The following is a 20781-nucleotide window of genomic DNA, read 5'->3' as shown; positions in this document are numbered from 1 at the left end:
CCTCGTTAAAACCTTATTAGGAAAAAATCCTATGGCAAAAAAATCATAGTGAAGGAAAAAAGTACACATGTTTAGAAATACGCCTTTTGGTTGCCTCGTTAAAAACCTTACAAGAAAAATCTAGTGGGACAAAACCTTGTAAGGAAAAAAGAGTACAACGCGTATTAACTCCCCCTGATGAGAGCATCAATTCACATTCTTGAACCTTCGTATCCCAATCTTGTACACTAGTTTTTTGAAGGTTAACGTCGGTAGAGATTTGGTGAATAAATCAGCCATATTATCAATTGAACGGATCTGTTGCACATTGATATCACCATTCTTTTGAAGATCATGTGTGAAAAATAACTTTAGTGAAATGTGCTTTGTCATATCCCCTTTTATGAATCCTCCCTTCAACTGGGCTATGCATGCAACATTGTCTTCATACAAAATTGTAGGTAGTTTGTCACACTTCAAACCACATTTATCTCGAATAATGTGTATTATAGACCTCAACCATACACATTCTCGACTTGCTTCATGAATAGCAATTATCTCAGCATGATTAGATGAAGTAGCCATGATTGATTGCTTAGTCGATCGCCAAAATATGGCAGTGCCTCCATATGCAAACACATAGCCTGTTTGAGATAGAATCTTTTGTGGGTCATATAAATACCCAGCATCGGCATAACCAATAAGATCAGGACTGCAATCATTGCCATAAAATAATCTCATATCGGTAGTCCCTTTTAGATACCGCATTTTTTATTTGATTCCATTCCAATGTCTCCTTGTATGAGCATAGCTATATCTTATTAAGACATTAACTGAAAAAGTTATGTCAGACCTTGTAATGTTAGAAAGATACATAAGTGCACCAATTGCACTAAGATATGATATGTCGGGACCAAGAAACTCTTCATTATTTTCATGAGGTCGGAATGGATGTGCTTTATCTATATAAAATCGCTTTAAAATTATTTTAGTGTATGTTGATTGATGGACAAAAATTTCATCTTTCATATACTCAATTTGTAGACCAAGACAAAATTTTATCTTTCCAAGATCTTTCATTTCAAATTCTTTCTTTAATAGTCTACTACTTTAGGAAGCTCTACTGCTTTAAGAAGCTCCCTAGGAGTTCCAATGATATTTAAATCATCAACATACACGGTGATTATAACAAATTTAGATCCATATCTTTTTATAAAGACACAAGGACAAATTGAATCATTCTTGTACCCTTCTTTCAACAGGTACTCACTCAGGCGATTATACTACATGCACCCTGATTGTTTCAATCCGTATAAGAATTTTTGAAGCTTTATTTAATAAATTTCTTGGAAACCTTAATATGCTTCAGAACAATTTAAATCCTTCAATGATTTCCATTATACGCATATCACGTTTTTCTTGTATTGCCAGATTAAAACCTGAAATGGTGACATCCACCACAAGAGAACATGTCTCTATATAATCAATACCAGGATATTTACAAATCTTCTTGTGACACAAGTCGTCTTTATGTCTATCGACTTGACCTTTTTTTTCCGCACAAGAACACATTTATACCTCCACTGCTTTATACTTTCAGGTGTTGGGACTATCCGTCCAACTTCATATTTTTCAGGTGAAATTAATTTTTATTGCGTATTTTTCATTTGGCCAATCATTTATCTGTCCAAATTTCATGACAGATTTGCGCTCAAGATCCTCGTCAATATTAATAATTTTGAGCGCTACATTATATTAACAATATCGTCGACGATCATTTTATATCGGTTCTACTATTACCCAATAAAGACATAACTTATTGAGATCTCTTTATCTTATTATTTTCAGGTACCTGAGCCTCTCCCATGAGGTCTTATGAAGTGTTATGTCGTGGTACTCTTCTAGAGCACTTGCCTCTTTATTATGACTTTCTTGAACATTTGCTCCTCTCCTTCTTCAAGGAGTTTTATCTTTGGAACCGATTAGTCTATTATGCTTTATGCATGCCATGGACTCTATTCATTATGAACTTTATTTTATTTGGAGCATTAGCAGCTGAATATGACATTTAGCTTTGGGTCAGCAAATACGCCTGGCAATATTTTGCAAATGAATTATCATTTGAACTTCAAGTTCATATTTTCTCGTACGATGATCTCGATGTACTCATAATAATTCATTATATGCATTACTTTTTCAGCTTCCCATTTTCTCCCCTATTGTTGAGATCACTAACACATATCCCTAGCCTTATTTGGAGATCCATCTTTGTGCATTGTGGTGGAATAATTAAATCATATAACACATTCATATTTCTAGATAGAAATTATTTGGTTCCTGACCCTGAACCGATTGTGATAGGGAAAACTTATCATAACTTGGCTAAATGCGTATAAGTGTTGTTGTATATTAAATAATACATCACATACCAAATTTTATTTTGGCAATTTTATTCTCATAACCAATGGTTTAGATATAATTGGAGGCATACAATTTCTGCTGAACCAACTTGGATTTAAACCAGTATTATCAAGATAAATCATCATAATTTATATTCTGCAACTGTGCTCTAATAATTTGAGCAATCAATCTTGCAAAAGCCAAACTACAAGTTGATAACAAATGCACATGTGACCATATAATAGATTCATCTATTAAAATCATATAATAGTAAACGGTCCACATGGAAGGTGATTGGGCCCATATATTTATCACCTTTTATTCGTTCCAGAAATCAAAGGATTCAATCCCAACCTTAACGGGTATATCATGAGAATAAGTAGCACAAGAGAATTCTTGAATAATCTTATATTTCTTCAATATATGCCAATATAATTCTCAATTAATTTTTTCGTATCATAATTGAACCGAGATGGTCAACCGGTCATACCAACTAATATTTATTTCAGTAAACCTCTAGTTTACTTGTGGCTTGTGATTGCATCATCATGCTTATACTTGTGTAGTACAAATAGAAGAAAAGTCAGGTAACCTTTCATACTTACCCGGTTTGATTATAATAATATAAAGATATTCAATCTTCTTTTCATTTATAGTCTCAATATGCCAATCACTTTGGCAAATATATTTGTAAATCAAAATATTTCTTTTGATACTTACTACAATATTAATGTCATGAACAATTTCATTCATCCGGGTAGTAACAAATTATTTCTTTCAGAACTTTTAACTGCTTTTGTACTACAAGATCTTTTGTCACACCATCTATATAATGAATGTCTCCTTCATAAAGAGAATCATATCATAATAATTGTCATGTTCAAAATCATCACAAGCAAAATAATTTCTTGCTTTAATTTTGCTTTTAATAACTTTCATAAGGCATGACAAAATATTTTTTGGCGTATCACATGCATATGACCAATGATATATTCATGTAACTACACAATAATATTCATTATCTTTCTTTGTCTCAAACCTCCCTTAGAGGTGAGTTGTAGTATTTATCCAACTATGCACAAGTACATTATTATGCATAATCTTTATCATATATATATTTTCACATTCGCTTTCAGGAATGAGTATGCAATCTCAATGTTTATCACTGTCACATTCTCTTCAAAGAATTTCTCCTTTTTTATAATTACCATAGTGATAACTATTATTATTTTGGCCTTTCGCACGCCCGCATTCATTGGTCAACCACTTGTCTTTATTTAGACTTATCATGCACTGCTATTACATTCACTTCAAGAATGGAGCAAATCAAGTGGGACAAGCTTCATGCTTTTTCATGAAAATTATATTATTTTTTCTTTAGTTATTATTATTATTATCAATATGGTGCATTAGAACTCAAACCCAATGTTTTACCCATATAAAGGCATGCTAGGCCATAATGCGTTGATAGATAATGCGTTGGCATAACATGATGTATTTCATTAGGATGTATGCCAATTTTGCTTTCAATGAAATACATCATGTTATGGTAAAAATATTATTACTAAATTACCTTAATAATTATCTATCATAGTATGTAAAAGGTCAGAACATATATATACGTTGGAATATTATCTTTGTCCTATAAGAGATGTAGCAAATAAAGACATACCTTTCCAGTTCTTTATTTCACTGGATACAATTGAAAAAAATATTTTTACTAAATACTGCACATAAAGTTAATGTAAAGATATGAAAGTATGAATGAGTTTAGATGGATGTAAAACTTATCTTTGTATTATCATCCAAGATATTTTTCATTGTACTTGATCTCATTGCCTGCTTATAATTTACATAGTCTTGACGTAGAAGATCATGAAATGAGCAATTCGTGCTGATAACGTATTATAAAATAAAAGCAACTTAGTAAAACATGAACAAGACATGTTGTTATGAAATAAAAGCAATTTAGTAAAACATGAACAAGAAATGGAGATAGAGAGAAAGAAGAGATTTTCTTCTTCAATTGTATATATTTTCCTATCTATTACAAGGCATTTATACAGGCATGAAAAGTGAAGAAAAATATGTCATTGAATATGTCATTAAGCATAGAAATATGTCATTGAATATGTCATTAAACATTTGAGAAGATCATCGAGGAAGAGTAGACATCCACCATAATTTGATTTTTCTTATAACATTCCTTCATTTTTAACAAGAAATGTTGGTTTCCAATCCTGAAAATAAAAACACTTTTGATATGAAGCACTTTACTAGCTTTGAAATCAGAGGCGGAGTCATGATTTCAAGCTTATGGGTTCGGAATTCTAATCGTTAAAAGTTACTGAGTTCTAAATTAATTATTTATATATATTCAATGAATTTTGTAAGACAAACACAGGGTTCGAATCAAAGTTACTGGGTTCGGTCGAACCCGGTCCTTACACTCTACCTCCGCCGCTGCTTGAAATTGGTCTTTCCGACAAGAATTCGGATTAGTCGGACCCTAACGAGTAGAGAAGGAAAACCAAAAAAATCCAGAACAGGATAGAAATGTTAAAAGTGGAAGTGTTCCATTAGTCGTACATTCACAACCGTTTGGTTTTATAGAGACAGGAGATTCCTATTTCGTAGAATTAAATGCTTTTCTTAGGCCAAGGCGTGGTAGGGTTTTAGAGTAATATAAGATTCTGTGTGAAATTGAAAAATATTGGTAATATCATTTATTTGGTATTAAAACCAAACTATAAAAAAGAGGGGGGGAAAGCTAATTTAGAAACTGAACCAAATATACACCTTCGTAATTTAACATATATATAGCTAAATTTTTGTGGATACTAGAATAAATTTTACGTATACATTTGTCTTTTACTTTTCATGATTTATCACTAAGTTACCCTTGCCACTTCATTATTTTGGAGACATTTTTATACATGTGCAAAAGTGACCGATTTGGAAATTAAACATATATTGAACTTCATAGAAAAGTGAGGAGGCAATGGCGATAAACATGCAAAGAAGATACTAAATTTTAATTTGATGGGTTTAATATTTATGTTTTAGTCAGTGAACCCCGTTACACTTTTAAATTATGGGGTCAAAATATAATACTTATTAAAATAAGCTCCTTATTAAAATTACTGTAATTCAGTTGAATCCATACCATATAAAAAGGAAAATATCAACCTCAATATGTTCCGTCAGCGATCATACTGCTTCTAACACAACCTATCAATAAAAACCTACAACTTTTTAACAGGCAATCAGATTCAGAGACAGAAAAGTAATTGAAAAAAAAAAAACGCACACAGAAGCAAGCACAATGTAATTTTCTAAAGCAGAGAATGTGATCTATGTTTATTTACTGCAAACAGATTCACTAATTTGTTTTTCTATTTGTTCCAGCGGATCCTCGCAATAGCAGCTATGAAAATCAGAAATTATGGGCACCAAAAAACAAAATACAGATTCAGTAACGGCCCTTCGAATTATTCCCTAGACTAGAAGACTATACTATATGTAGAAAAGCTTAACTGAGATATGGCCCCATATTTCTGGAGAATGAGAAATAACCAACCTCAAAATATAGTTTTAACATCCAAATCCAGTTTTAACTTCTACCTTTCTCTTACGCGTGTGTGAAGGCTATATGCTATTTTCATGAAACATGATAAATAAGTAACAGAGGAAATTGATGGATCAGGAAAACTAAGTTTCTATTGCTGTCACAAAAGAGAAATTGGAGCAAGGCTTTCTCCGGAAGGAAGAAGCTTTTCATTGTAGTTGGCCGTGGAAAGGCTGAGATTGAGATAGAAGTGAAGAAGATAGAAAGATCTGTGAGTTTACGGTGAGCCATGGGCGAAGCAGAAACAAATTTACACTAGTATATACGCCATTGTCGATCATCTGAAAAGGGTATGCTACCATAAATGGCCAAAAACAAGTCTACCGATGCTGCAGATTTACAAACAGAAAGTTTTAACACTCCATCTAGTACCATAGTATTAACTTCATAGAATAGAAGTGGATAAGAGATTACCTATGAATGAGTAGCCACCACTTCATTCCACTTGTACACCTATTCTTTCACAGTTACACCTAGTTATTTCAATCATTTGAACAACATCTTGCACAGCTTTTGGCGAATGAAGCAACTACCCACTAAATAATGTGGATCCAAAAGGGACATCTCTTCCTGCTTCTGAACAAAATACAAGCGAGAGAAGATGGACAATAGTCGTTGAGGGCAAACTAATATCTGACATTATTCAAGTGACAGATGGAATAGAAAAAACTTTTGTGTCACTGCAGAATATATTTCAAACAACACGTTACTCCTCAGCTGCTTCCTCCACCTTCCACTCCCAACCGCCTACTATATGTGGATAATTTACCAATGAGCTTCTACATCAATCCTTCTCCTGCCAATAACAGAAAAAAGTACAATTCCAATAAAAGCAACCGATGGGAAGAACCAATATTTCATGAAAAACAAACGTGACAAAGGGGATCTGATTTAGGAAATAAATCTGGTACTATAGCCCAAAGCTCACAAATTTCAAGAACAATTTTATTTTTTTGTTGAGAAGGAAGAATAAACAATTTTATATAACAGAAGAAAACTTACGGAGCTCATCAATAGAGATACTGCTGACACTTTCACCACCTTTTATAAGCCGAATCCTCCCTGTGAAAAAATTGTATAACATCAGATGCTTTTAACATCCGTTTCACTGACAATGCAGTTCTTCATACAATAATACAGCAGCAGCAGGTGCCAGCTATGTATAACAATAGTAATACTAAATAATTATTTTGCAGTATATGTTTAAGTCGGTTATCTCATATTTATGAAACTATTAGGCGATCACATACAGAATCTAAGGCAGAGCAACATCTCAAAAGCTGATTAGCACATTTACTCCCTCTAACTCGATTTCAATGTTATGATTTCTATTTTACTTGTACCAGTCCAAAGTATCCAGATTGATGGAATGGTTCAACTTTTAATTCCCAAAATAACTACTATCTTACTCTAATCTGTGGTTACCAAAACTTATGAACAGGGAAAAAGATATAAGATGATATAATGAATGGCAGCTCTAACGCGCAGGACACCGTGACAAATTAACACTCCTTTTATCCAAAAGTTTCAGTAATGCATCTCCATCTTGTAACACCATACAAGATTTGACAACACCTCAGAATATACTCCTATAACATTCAAAATTCAAAGATAAAAAACATATTCATGGCTAAAACATTATTTGATGTTCTTCCTCAAACAATCTTTCCTTCGACAAGTATAAGTAAATCATGCTAGTCTGATAAAAAATCTAAATATGTGTTTCACATAATATAGGGTGCAAGGAGTACCATTCAATGCAATGTTAGACACCCACATCTTCAAATATGACAAACCACGTGTGCTTACAATAAACATAAGGACGTACCATCTCTGCGCACACAAATTTCTGGGATGCTTTTAACTTCACCGCTGAGACTATCATTATAGACTCTGGTTTCAATATCACCCTCAATGTAGACTGAGGAGCTGATAGAACATATACATTAGAGAATAAACGAGAAACAAAATGTGGTATATAGACGGGAAAAAAGGTGCTTACTTTTTGGTAAGTTGCTGAACGGAGTACTGCCCAAGCATATCATTGTGCACCGCGACCCTATGCCACTGACCAGGCTTAGGCAAGTTTCTGTCTCCCTTGATTCTCTGATCGAACATGCCACCTGTTCCAACTGTGAAGATAGTTACAGTTCGGCCGTTTCTCAATATTTTCTGCACAGGAGATTGCCCAACTCTGCCACATATAATAGCCTGTCAAAAAAATTATCCTGCCTTTAAATTGGTTTTTCAGTTACCCGAAAAACAAAACAAACAAAAAATTGAAAAGATAAAATATGCCACATCTTTAACATTTTTGGTTAGGAAACCAAAATAAATAATCTAACAGTTTCTTTTATTTGGCTATGGGATTTCTCAAACAAAAACACTGTTCATAAATCGCATTTCAACTCCAGCTTCCATCATTCAACAACAACCCAGTATAATCTCACTAGTGAGGTCTGGGGAGGGTAGTGTGTAAGCAAACCTTACCCCTACCCTGGGGTAGAGAGGCTATTTCCGATAAACCCCCGGCTCCCTCCCTCCAGGAACTCCCCACCTTGCTCTTGGGGTGACTCGAACTCACAACCTCTTGGTTGGAAGTGGAGGGTGCTCACCACTAGAGCAACCCAGCTTCCATCATTCCTGTGTCAAATATATCTTTAACTAAAATAGCTTCATTCTCAACCAAGTTCCTTTTAATTTCTACCAAAAGGTTGTACTTAGCCAAGCAATGCGAATGCAGCTCTTCAGGATCATATTTTCACACACACACACATAGATATATATATATATATATATATATATATATATATATATATATATATATATATATATATATATATGAAAACCAGTAAAAAAAAAAGGCAGCCCGGTGCACTAAACTCCCGCTATGCGCAGGGTCCGAGGAAGGGCCGGACCACAAGAGTCTATTGTACGCAACCTTACCCTACATTTCTGCAAGAGGTTGTTTCCACGGCTTGAACCCGTGACCTCATGGTCACATGGCAGCAACTTTATCAGTTAGGCCAAGGCTCCCCTTCATGTGAAAACCTACTAAAATTTCAACAAATACTAGATCTAAACCAGTACTGTTAAAAGTACAATGAGTTCAATGCTAAGAACCTTAAGAGTCGTTTAGTTCAATTGTGGGATAGACAAGGATATTCCATGGGATTAGCTATCCCACCTTCTATATAGGATAATTAATACCATCATATTGGTATAAAATTTATACTTATTTTAGCTAAAACCCATAACCAAACATGGGATAAATACAATCTCAAATTCTATCTAGGGATTAGTATCCTTTATCACGGTTACCAAACGACCCCTTAAAGGTCGAAGCCTATCAAGTTAAATTCTAGATCTACCTATGCACCCAAGCCTCATATGGAGTCGGTTGCAACAATTTTTTAGTGCAAACTCAGAATGATCAAAGAGCAAAACAAAAGCCAGTGTAATAAGATAATGGAACAAAATAAAATTAAACACTTAAAGAACACAGTCTAATCAAATAGGAGTAGAAAATTGCTCAAAAAACTAACATATACTTGTACAACATGTTAGCCTTCTTGTCATTCATTCTTTGACTTCTACGTGTACACAATGCAGTTATGGCTCAACTTCAATACGCTTATAGGGCTTTCAACAAGAGCACATACCTTGTGCACACCCCGAAAATTCCAGCCCTTTCTAGGATCCACACTTTGCAGCTGCAAATCCGGCTTTTCAGGAAGAAAATCATCATCATCAATTTCTACAGCTTCAGTATTACTTACAGGCGCATCGTCATCACTAAGAAATGTACCAGTTGAATAACACAACCTAGAGCTTCCTTGCACACCCATCACTGTAAAATGCAAAAAAAAAAAACATTATCATAAAGAAAACTACTTTTTCAGAATGGACATCAACTGTTCGGTCAAAATCCTCTTTTACGAACCTATGTCTTCAATATAACCAGTACTATGTTAAAAGAATCAGTAACAAAGTGAATAAATACAATGGAAGTGTGATTGTTTACCAAGAGAAGAACAGGGTCTTGTGGCAGGAGAGACGCGTAACAATTTGACGATTTTAGCAGCCATTGAATTCATTTTTCAGTTGAAGGGAATTCAGAAACGGGAGAATTAGGGGACAAGGAGGGTTTTAGTTTTACCGCTATACACTCTTTATACGGGTCGGGTTTGTACCTTGGGCCAGGCAGAGTTTTTCTGTTCCATTCAGCAATATAGAACCGAGTATGGCTGTCCAACGAAACGGGTCAGCCCGGTCCATCCCGATCTCGTCCCGGCCCACTCTGTCTTAAATGGGACTGGGCCCATAGTCAACGGGATACCGGATGGAACGGACTGCCCAGTTCCCATTTCGTCCCTGTAGGCTGGCCCGTTAATGTCTCGTCCCGTCCCGTCTGTCCCGCATAATTTTTTTTATTTTTTATTTTGAAAAAGAGTCGTTGGGCAACGGTATTCTTTGTAAAATTAGTCGTTGCCAACGGCTATAAACAATCATTTTTCCCCCTCCCCCCCCCCCCCACCCAAAACACCCCTACCTCTCCCCCCCAAAATTTTAATTTAATCCCTAGGTTTATTAAATTACACATTGGCCCTGTTTTAACTATAAATACCCCCTTCCTTCTTCATTTTTTTCCATAAAAATCTATCATTCTCTCTCAAATCTCTTACATTCTATCTATATTATTCTCTCAATTTTCTCACAATCAACTACGTTTCAAGTATTTGGGCAAATATTTAGAGCAACTTTCAAGCTTCAAATTAATTTGTCAAGTATTGGAGCAATTTTTTGGGTAATTTCTTCAAGTTTCAATATTTAATCACGGTGCACTCGTTCCATCTCCCAATTTTAATATTTTATTTTTGTGTATCATTTTAGTACTTAATTTTGGTGTTTACTTTACGCGTTCTATTTTTGTATTTTATTTGTGTGTTTAACTTTTGTGTTAAATTTTCTAATTTAATTTCGTATTTAAATTATGCCTCCTAAAAGTGTATTTGGCATATTTAAAAAAAGTAGGAAAAAAAGTAGTAAAGGTGCTAGTTGTAGTAATTCTAATCCTAATCCTTCTCCTAGAATTAGAAAATATATAGATTAAATGACTCATGTTGATGAAATTTTATTTTTCCAACCCCCCGCATGTTATAATATTAATTTGGGAGAACAACTAGATCATGAAACTTTACAAAGACAATTTGGCAATAATATTTTTATTGACGACGAAGAAAATGAGGAAGAAGAATTAAATGAAACACCCACTAGTCCAGCAACACAAGCTCTAACTCAGAGTCAATCCCGGTCTGGAGCTTTACCCCTTGTAACTCCTGTAAGGGGTAAGGCTAAGGTTGAACGTATCAAAACGTCACGTGTATCAAATTTTTTTAAAACATGATAAAGTCAATGAACTTGTTATATGTATTGGCGCTCCTAGTGGATCTAGTGGGGGTTCTAATTTTTTTACAACAACAGTTTCACCCTGCTTCTGGTAGTATACTACGTCCCTATAACAAAGATAAAGATCATGAAAATTTAGCAAAAATGATCGTTGTTTGTGGCTTACCTTTTACTTTTCCTTCCCACCCTGCTTTTGTGCATTATATACAAGAAATATATAATCATGTTTTTCAAGATTTTCCTAAGACCACAGTTAGAAATGATATATTTAAATTTCAAACTGAATATCTTAAATATATTCGTTGTGTATTTTTTCACTTAGATTGTAAAGTGTCTATCACATCTGATATAGGTCGTAGTCCTAATGGTTGTGATTATTTAACTGTTACATGTCATTGGGTTGATCATCACTGAAACATGCAAAAACGTATTATTGGTTATAACTTAAATATATTCGTTGTGTATTTTTTCACTTAGATTGTAAAGTGTCTATCACATCTGATATAGGTCGTAGTCCTAATGGTTGTGATTATTTAACTGTTACATGTCATTGGGTTGATCATCACTGAAACATGCAAAAACGTATTATTGGTTATAAATTTATTGATTCAAAACGCACTGGAGCATATATTGCAACTATTGTTCTACAAATAGTTGAATTTTATGGGCTCATTGATAAAGTTTTAACTATCACATTAGATAATGTTTATGCTAACACAACTGCAGCAAATAACTTAAAAGCTATACTTTGTCTAATTAATCCAGCAATTTTTCATGTTAGATGTGCATGCCATATTTTTAACTTAGTTGTAAAAGATGGTATTAATTTATTTTATGAGGCTTGTAGTAAAGTACAACATGCCTGCGAATGTATTTTTCGTGCTAATAAAGCGAGTAGACTTCGCGAGTTTGCACAACAATGTACTAGTGCTAACCTTCCATATAGAAAAAATCCAAAAGATGTTTGTACTAGGTGAAATTCTACTTATGAAATGCTTAAGGTTGCTTATGATTATCGGGTGCCTATACAAAAGTTATTTAATATGCATAATGGTATCCCCACTGATCAAATTGTTGATTCTGATTAGGATGAGTTCAAAAAGCTTACTAAATTTTTAGAATAATTTTTTCGTATATATTATCCTATTATTACACAAATATTATGGTATATTTGTGGAATTTATGTTGTATTTGGTAAATATAAAACAAATCAAACTTATGCACCGGTCATTAATGAAATGATTGCAAAATTTAAAAAGTATTATTTCCCTATTCCCCAAGTTTATTTAATTTCTACTCTACTTAACCCATCTTTAAAATTAAGAGGTGCAAAGGGACTTGTTCATAAAATTTATGAGAATTTAGGAATTCAAAAAAATGAACAGCCATCTCTCGAAGACTGCCAGACTAACATATATTCTTATGCTAGATCAATATTTGATAGTTATAAATCTATGGTAACAACAAGTGGTGAAAATGCTCCTACTACTTCTAAAGCTAGAGTAGAAATTCTATGGGAAGGTATGCAGGATATAACACGTTTTGATTCCTCTATTGATTCTTATCTTAATCAGGGATTGGAATGTATTAAAAACGAAGAAGGCAACGAACAACTTTTGGCATGGTGGAGGGAGCGTAGCAAGGCATTTCCAACACTTTCAATAATGGCCCGAGATATATTGGCTATTCAAGCATCATCAGTAGTATCAGAGAGTGCTTTTAGCGCGGCAAAATTTCAAGTCGGAGATCATAGACATTCATTAGCGGAGGTCAGCCTAGAGATTTTCATCTTATTCAGAGATTGGATTAATTTAGAAAGAAGAAATAATGATTTTGAAAAATTAACCACCAGGGAAGAAGAAGAAGAAGAAAACAATGAGATACTTAGCACTGGGAACGATGACGACATGGAACTCATGGAACATCAATCAACATTGCCAATTCCAGAACAATGTCCGAGATAAATTATAGATAAGTTACAACGAAACTATATAGGAGCTTACAAATATTAGTTTGATAATTTATAATTGGCTACTAAGAGGCATAGTTCAAACAGAACCCTTTCTAGAAGGTGGCTGCGTAGATTATGTGTTCTTCAAAAGACTTATATTTGTATGTGAAATTTGAAAGTTCTATTAATAAAATAAAAGGCTTTAGCCTTGATTTTTTTTTTTTTTATGAATTGGCTTACACTCTTATTTAGTTACCTTATAGCTTGAAATTATATTAAATAAATTATAAGTATTATAATTACTAAAATATTTCGTTACAAGTCTTTTATTCTAATATTTTATAATTCTTTACTTAGTTTCTAACTTTCTTTATAATTTATTAAGTTTTAAATTTATTTAATAAGTCAAAAAACTAGCTGTTGCAAACTTTAAAAACTTAGTTATTGTCAACTTTAAAAAAATAACCGTCTCTATCTATAAAAAATTAATCGTTGCCAAATTTAATGCTTAAATAATTATTTTTTTATATAAAAAAAAGGCCCACTTAGGACCTACGAACCGTCCCGTCCCATCCATCCTGTCCCGTTAAGGCCCGTCCCGCCACCGTCCCGGTTAAATATCGCCCCGTCCCGATTATTTAGTCCCGTCCCGTCCCGTTGGGCAGCTCTAGAACCAAGTAATAACCACCGATTTGCTTCTCGTTTGTCTTGCCCTAATTTTACAAGTTCGGCTTTTAAAATGGTCCTCGCCTTTATCAGTTTTGTTTAATTGAATTTTTACCTAATTATATTATATATAAATTTATTTAAGTATGATATAATTTGTCTCGGTTATACTTCTGAATGTGGCTTAGCTCCATGCCTAAACGTATTTCAAACAGTAAAAATTAATTATGGTAGAGGAATAGTCATATTCAAGAACATTACATACATAACCATTTTAAAAGTAAGATTACGCACATAACATGATTGACGCAAAAAATTCTCGTGACTTATTTCTCTGTGATATTATCATCATTCTTAAGCCATAATTTCAATTAGGAGTTTTTATAAATGCTCCAAATGTACTTGTTCATGAATAACAAAAAAAAATTTCAAAAGAAAAAAAAGAGATTAAAGAGTTACAAATGTGCATTGACAAATTAAATTAATGTACTCCAATCATCACTAGTTGAATATATTCGTTAGTTAACGAGCTTGAGAAACGAATTTATTTTTGTTTTGCACATTGATCTATGTTCTAACTTCTAGGGTCTCAAGTCTTCATCATATTGAGTTTTACAAGGTATGGATAAACAAAACGAAAGTGAAGTTGTTGGCTATTTTTTGGCTAATTGTGTGAAATCAAATGCTATTTCTTAACTACCCCTTGAAGAGAGAAAGAGCGAGTCCGCCGTTAGGGAAGAAAATGGGAGCAGAGGTTATTCTCATGTTGTGAAATAAGCAATCACTACACGTTTGCATGAGTTTGATGAGAAAATATGTAACTAACTCCATCATTTAATCCCTTTTACATAGTGTACTTTTACTAATATAACCTTAATCTTGAAAGCAGTATTGAGGGCATCATTTTGAAAAGTAACAAAATCCGTGATACCATTAGCATATGAATAGGACACTCCTCTAACCCCATTACCCACGTCTTCTGAAAAAAAGAAGGTAGGAGCAACAATAATAATGAAAAGGAAAGGAAAAGGGAAGAAACAACCCAACTCTTGTAAATATTGAAACATTGTGTTTGGCAAGAGCAAAACCAACTTCTTCAAAGAAAATGAAGATGGAAAAGGGAAGTTTTCATAGTATTCGAACATGGAAAAATCCCAGCTCTTTCCTAAGGTATTCACAAATCAATGGCTTTACCATGTCCCTGCAACAAAAGGTGAGAGTGAGATTACCCAAGTTGCTTGATGTCAGGAACCCTATGCAAAAGACTGAAGAGGATGGCCCCAAGGGGAAAAACAAGATGATCAAATGGACCAAACCTGCACAACTTCTGCCAAAGGAAATTGGTTCCATTTTCAGTAATGGTTCTCGCAACAAGAAACCATTTCAAATCTCTAAAAATGACAGAAATGATAATGTTGACGCTTTGGATGAATGCGCAGAAGAACGAGATGCGCTGATTGTCTCCAGGAAAAAAGGCAGCAACTTTAGTACTTTGTTGGAAGATTCAGTAGAGGGGTTAACATTGAGCAGGTCATGTTCATTCAAGAAGGAAATGAGAATCATAGATACAAAGGGAAAGCAAATGAAAAAGAAAGATGAAGCAACGTCAGAAACGTCAACTGGCACAAGAAAGCAACCACGGATTTTGTTCCGAAATCTTTCAGGGCTCAAGTTCAGGATCAGCACGAGGGTTAGATTTCGCTTCAACAATTGGAAGACCAACAAAGCAGATACTGGAACAGACTTTGAAGGTGCAGACTATGGGGCTGTTAATAATGCCGAGACAGGGAAAATGTCGAAAACCATTAGCTGGGCATCAATCAAGAGGCCTACTGGTTACTGCATCATTAGAAGCATGAAATCCATACACAAAAGAATGGTGAAACAGGGGAGAGAATGCAAACATGAAGAACAAGAGAAAGTTGAACTGGAATTATGCAAGAAAAGGATACTTATGGGAGAGAAATGTCGACCGCTCAGTGCATCCGGCAGCCTTCATTACGATCAGAATGGCATTCTGTTACCAGAAGTTCTTCCATATCAAGAGCTATAAGCATGCTAAAGTAGATTGTGTGGCTCATTTCTGCACATTTTAGATTTTTAGGTAGGGTAAACTCTTTCATCTATAAGTAAGAATTTCAGCTGAACAGCAACTTTGTGCACTGTACATTTGTGAAGTTAAGACCTTGTTGTAATTGTCTACCTGCTTCTTTCATATCCCCGTGCATGCTTTTTGAGACTGTAGGAGTTAAACCATAAATCAGCATCCTTGGACCTGGGCAAGCACGACAATTCAAATCTTCTTCCTCAAGTTTTCATGACTGTAGGAGTTAACCGTAAATATGCAGTTCTCAGATCATCAACAGAACTCAAATGATATTATTTTGTTGGGACTTTGTAGCATCAGCTAATGATACTAGAGGAACTACGAGACAAAACTGCAGCTGCAGCTTCCAATAGTAGATTAGTACACACCAAAAAGGAGCAAAAGAAATAAAGTAAAGGTGCTACAAGGCCTAAAGACCACACATCAGCAAAACATATTGAGAACTACAATCGCAGATGTACATGGTCATAGCTTCAAAGGCTTTAACCCAAGCGACGCCCTAAGCCTGTTGGCTTCTGCTATCTCTGGATCTGGATGATCTGTTCCATCATCTTTCTTTTCTTTCTTCTCCTTCTTCTCCTTCTTCTTCTTGGGTTCATCCCGAGCAGGACTAGCACTGCCGCGAGCATGCCTTTTACGACGATCATCATCACGGTCTTTACGGTCTCTGCTTCTACTTCTGCTCCTAGAATAACTCCTGTGTCGACCACGCTCACGGTCACGTCTATCACGTTCTCTGGCCTCCCTGTCCCTTTCTCGATCCCTCTCTCGACCATAGTCCTTATCGTCTCTGAGGCGATGACGGTCCCTGTCTCTATCCCTGTCACGTCTGCCACGTTCCCTGTCATAATCACGATCTCTGTCATAGTCTCTATCATAATCTCGATCTCTATCATAGTCACGATCCCTGGAAAAAAAAAGGCATAGAAGTTCAAATCAGAAAACAAAAGGAGACCAAGCCCAACAAAGGAAAAGGCATAGCGGCTTGTATCGTAAAGTTAAAGGTAATGTTCTATTCATGGCTTGGCCACTGAGAAGTAATACGATAACACTACCACTGCAGAAATCTAAAATCACAGTGTAATTCGGAACAAGAGCCTCCTACTCGATTAATTAATTAACAAAGTAAATAGCCAAACTAATTACACTACTACCAATTGAAACAATTGGACAGTGGAAATGTATGATCTATCATACTTCTCAACTGCACACTGTCAGTGCAGAGAAACCTGGCAAGATCACAATATTTTTTATATAGGAAGCTGTGCTGATCACCAAAAGGCCTAAAATGCCATATTGGTTGTAACCTGCGAAGTGTGTGCTTTGAGTAATAGTTCCAGAATATCTCTGGGTACTTCAACAATCAGCTTCCAATCAAACAGCAATCAACATACTATGAAATAGTGAACAAAATTTCACTTAACCAGGTTTATGTCAGGGTCACCACCTTCAACCCTGACAGATAGCCCCCAACACGACTCCCACAAAAACAGGAGCTTGAGAAGCTGCAGTTTTTCTGAATCATTTCAAAACCATTAAAATCATATATAACGATGCACGCGCTCTGAAATGAACACTGGGTAATGGTATCAACTCGAAGCAGTCACACTCCACATCTAATAGGAGTTATTTGCAGTTGTTGGACCCCATATCCATGTGCTCCACTTCACACAAGTCAGTCGAGGCAAATGAAGAGTCCAAGCCTCAATGCACAAATTAACGAAGTAGATGACCATACCCAAAAAACCAATAACAGTAACGAAAAAAGATCAACAGATGATTGAGCTCTACCTGTATCTGTGACTATCTCGTCTTCTATCCCGATCTCTCTCCCTAGTTGGACTTCCCCCACGATAGTAATCCTGCATTGTTACAGATCAATAATCAGAATACTGGATCAAGCCTTAAACAACGATGTCCATGTAAAACTAAGCAAGTAAAAATTAACCTTTTCATGATCATCGTCTAATCCAGTGGCAAGTGGTTCATCTTCATCCTTTTCCTCTTCCTCTTCAAAGTCATCTTCCAATGCACTTCTCCGAGGTTCCAGCTGTCCATTATGTTCCAATTGCGATCTGGTGGCAACACATGATACATGAGAAACTAAAAGAACACACACACATAAAGAGTAGAGAAAAAAATAGAGAATTAGAGGTGCATGCACTGTAAAATAATTTGGAGGCATTAACAGCAAAGAGAGAGATCTAACATCACGAACACTGCAAAAAAGAAAAAATTTTAAAAAAGGAGAAACACCTGACAACATAGACAATTACAGAGTTTTTTAATATTGGATGATCAAGGAAGTTTTCTCTTTCCAATTGATATTTTTGTGATCTGGACAATGTGTTTTGGGCTCATTATAATTTTCCTCTGTGTTATCATCTTAAGCAAATTGAACTTTCAACTTAACTGATACAAGCTGTCTTAGATCTCCTAGTAATTGTGTTCAATGAACTGAGCAAAATTCTTGCAATGTATAGGCCTCAATGGCTCAAGTCTTTCTCCCCATCACTGCTAATGTCATCAGGAAGCAGAAAATGGCGAAAAGGACAGCACAACATCCATTACAAAATATAAACAAACAAAAACATAACAACCAGCCTCCCTCCTAGAAGCACAAGTCTTGTTTGGAGCAACATAATCCATCACTACGCAAGCTTAAGTAGGGGCTAATTAAACCAGAAAAAATTACATACTTATTTACAAAGTAGAGTCTTTATTTTTTTCTAATCAACCTAAGCTAATTGGATATTCAAAAAATTAATCATGTTGTGCATAATTTTATGGTCGTCCATTTAGGTGAACAAAGAGTTAGGTAAATTAGTCCACTTTTTTTACAAACCTTTTCTTGATGCGAGGCAAAGCAATATCACAAGAGTAATCTGTCGTCAGAAGCTCGTCAATATACTCATCCACGTGTGTCAGTGCATACTCTGCCACAACCAGGAAAAAAAAATTAGGACTCAAATAATCATAGTTTTATTTAAATCACCCAACAAAACCAAAAAGGGCAAGAAAAACTTACGCCCATCAGCTAATTTACGTCTGAGCTTCCGATAATCATTGTAGAGAGGCTCAAGGTATCGATAAATATCGATATCTGTACCCGTAATCCGCAAATAAAAAGCCCCAAGAGCACGAACATACTTGTAATCTTCGTTTTTTATGAACTCCACAACTATGTCTTTTTCAGGCTGGATTTGGAGCATCTTCATCACAAGGCATATAAAGGGTGTGGGTTTTCGATTGCCGCCGAATGTACCACCGAGGTGATCGAGTTCCATGGCTTTGTCGACTAGGGTTTCTGCTGTCAACCCGAAACATTGTTCTTTCCAGTAGGTGTTTTGGTATATTTTGGACCTGAGAATTTTCTCCACCAGATTCTGTGGGTTCGTTCCCCTAATGCTCTTTGCCAGTGGATCGGTGCGATTCGCCATGACTGTCAAACCCTAATCGGATGAGAGTGGAGAGGTTTTGGGAGAAAGCCCCAAATATGGGAGAGAAGAAAATCGAAAGGGAGCGGAGTATATATATAATATATAATATAATAATGTGGCTTCTTGGGCCTTTGAGGCGGTCGGCTACTCGGCTACATACAGAAAACAAAGTAGTCCTCTATATTTCGGGTATACATAGTAAGTAGTCCTTCAAATTTATAAAATAAAATACTCGTTACTATTTCAATATTTTTAAAATTTAAGTCATTATTTGTATAGTATTTGGTCGTGAAGTTTTGAGTTTCAAGTGAAATAATTGTGGAATATTGAGATAGTGGTATGATTATGTATCTCAAATGAGGTTTTGTGAATCCTTAATTTTCACAAATAATTCTTCCACGCAAAACCTCATACTTAACTGACAATCGTTCATTATTAATTTTCTCAAATGATCTCTTAATCTTTGGAGGTAGACCTAATATGGCCCTTTATATATAAGAAGTGCACCGATAGTTGCTTTAGTTTGTAAAAGTGGAGTATATTTGAGCCTCCTAACACAAAAATGAATTTACGCTTACCTAATGCATATTAGGATAGCAAAATTAACTCATGAAAATATATGATAGATCAATTTAAGTAAGCACAAGTCAAAATATTGAGCTGATTTGAAGTTAAGCCGGAATCGAATATCGAAAATCAATTATGTGCGGGGAAAAATGAAGCAAAATGTTCAAAGGCCAATGGCCGACAGATCATGCCTTTGGGAAAAAAATCCAATTAAATGCCTTGTTTATGCCTACCAAATTATCCAATGAAGTGGTTTTATCACATGAGACAAAGGAGAGAGGCAGAAGAAGAATTACAATTATTCTAACGCCTCACAATGCGACGCGGCAATGAAAACAACAGTAGAAATCAACTGAACCAAGATTCTGAACTTCCCCACATACGCGGCGCATGAGGTGGCGCGGGGTGCGAGGCGCCAGCCGCGCCAGTTGTTTTTTTTGTACAGTTATTCCAGTTCGGTTCACCGAGTGTAGTTTCATCCCGATTCGTTCCTACTTGGATATAAATACATTGGAAACACGTTTTTGAAGGAGAATTCGACCTAGGAGAGTTTTAGAGATCTCACTAGTGGGGTGTGGGGAGGGTAGTGTGTACGCATACCTTACCCCTACCCTGGAGTAGAGAGACTGTTTTC

At 35.3% G+C, this 20781-nt stretch overlaps 2 protein-coding genes across 2 annotated transcripts; both read right to left on the bottom strand.

Annotated features, from left to right (window-relative positions):
- Window positions 1-6386: 6386 nt before the first annotated feature.
- Window positions 6387-10191, bottom strand: LOC107791861 (single-stranded DNA-binding protein, mitochondrial-like). Its single transcript, XM_016614002.2, has 6 exons — window positions 10032-10191; window positions 9670-9857; window positions 8010-8218; window positions 7836-7936; window positions 7010-7069; window positions 6387-6803 (listed from the first exon to the last, which is right to left on the bottom strand). Exons 1-6 carry the CDS (start codon window positions 10102-10104, stop codon window positions 6787-6789), a joined length of 648 nt encoding a protein of 215 aa, XP_016469488.2. The 5' UTR covers window positions 10105-10191; the 3' UTR covers window positions 6387-6786.
- Window positions 10192-16392: 6201 nt separating this feature from the next.
- Window positions 16393-19727, bottom strand: LOC107791862 (pre-mRNA-splicing factor 38). Its single transcript, XM_016614003.2, has 5 exons — window positions 19169-19727; window positions 18986-19076; window positions 18089-18215; window positions 17932-18002; window positions 16393-17047 (listed from the first exon to the last, which is right to left on the bottom strand). The coding sequence occupies exons 1-5, from the start codon at window positions 19578-19580 to the stop codon at window positions 16606-16608; spliced, it is 1143 nt and encodes a 380-aa protein (XP_016469489.2). The 5' UTR covers window positions 19581-19727; the 3' UTR covers window positions 16393-16605.
- Between the last annotated feature and the right edge of the window lie 1054 nt (window positions 19728-20781).

Source organism: Nicotiana tabacum, chromosome 19 (genome assembly GCF_000715075.1).
Source record: "Nicotiana tabacum cultivar K326 chromosome 19, ASM71507v2, whole genome shotgun sequence".
Lineage (NCBI taxonomy): Eukaryota > Viridiplantae > Streptophyta > Magnoliopsida > Solanales > Solanaceae > Nicotiana > Nicotiana tabacum.
The sequence above is the reverse complement of the archived record's forward strand: the minus strand, read 5'-3'. Positions and strand labels throughout refer to the sequence as shown.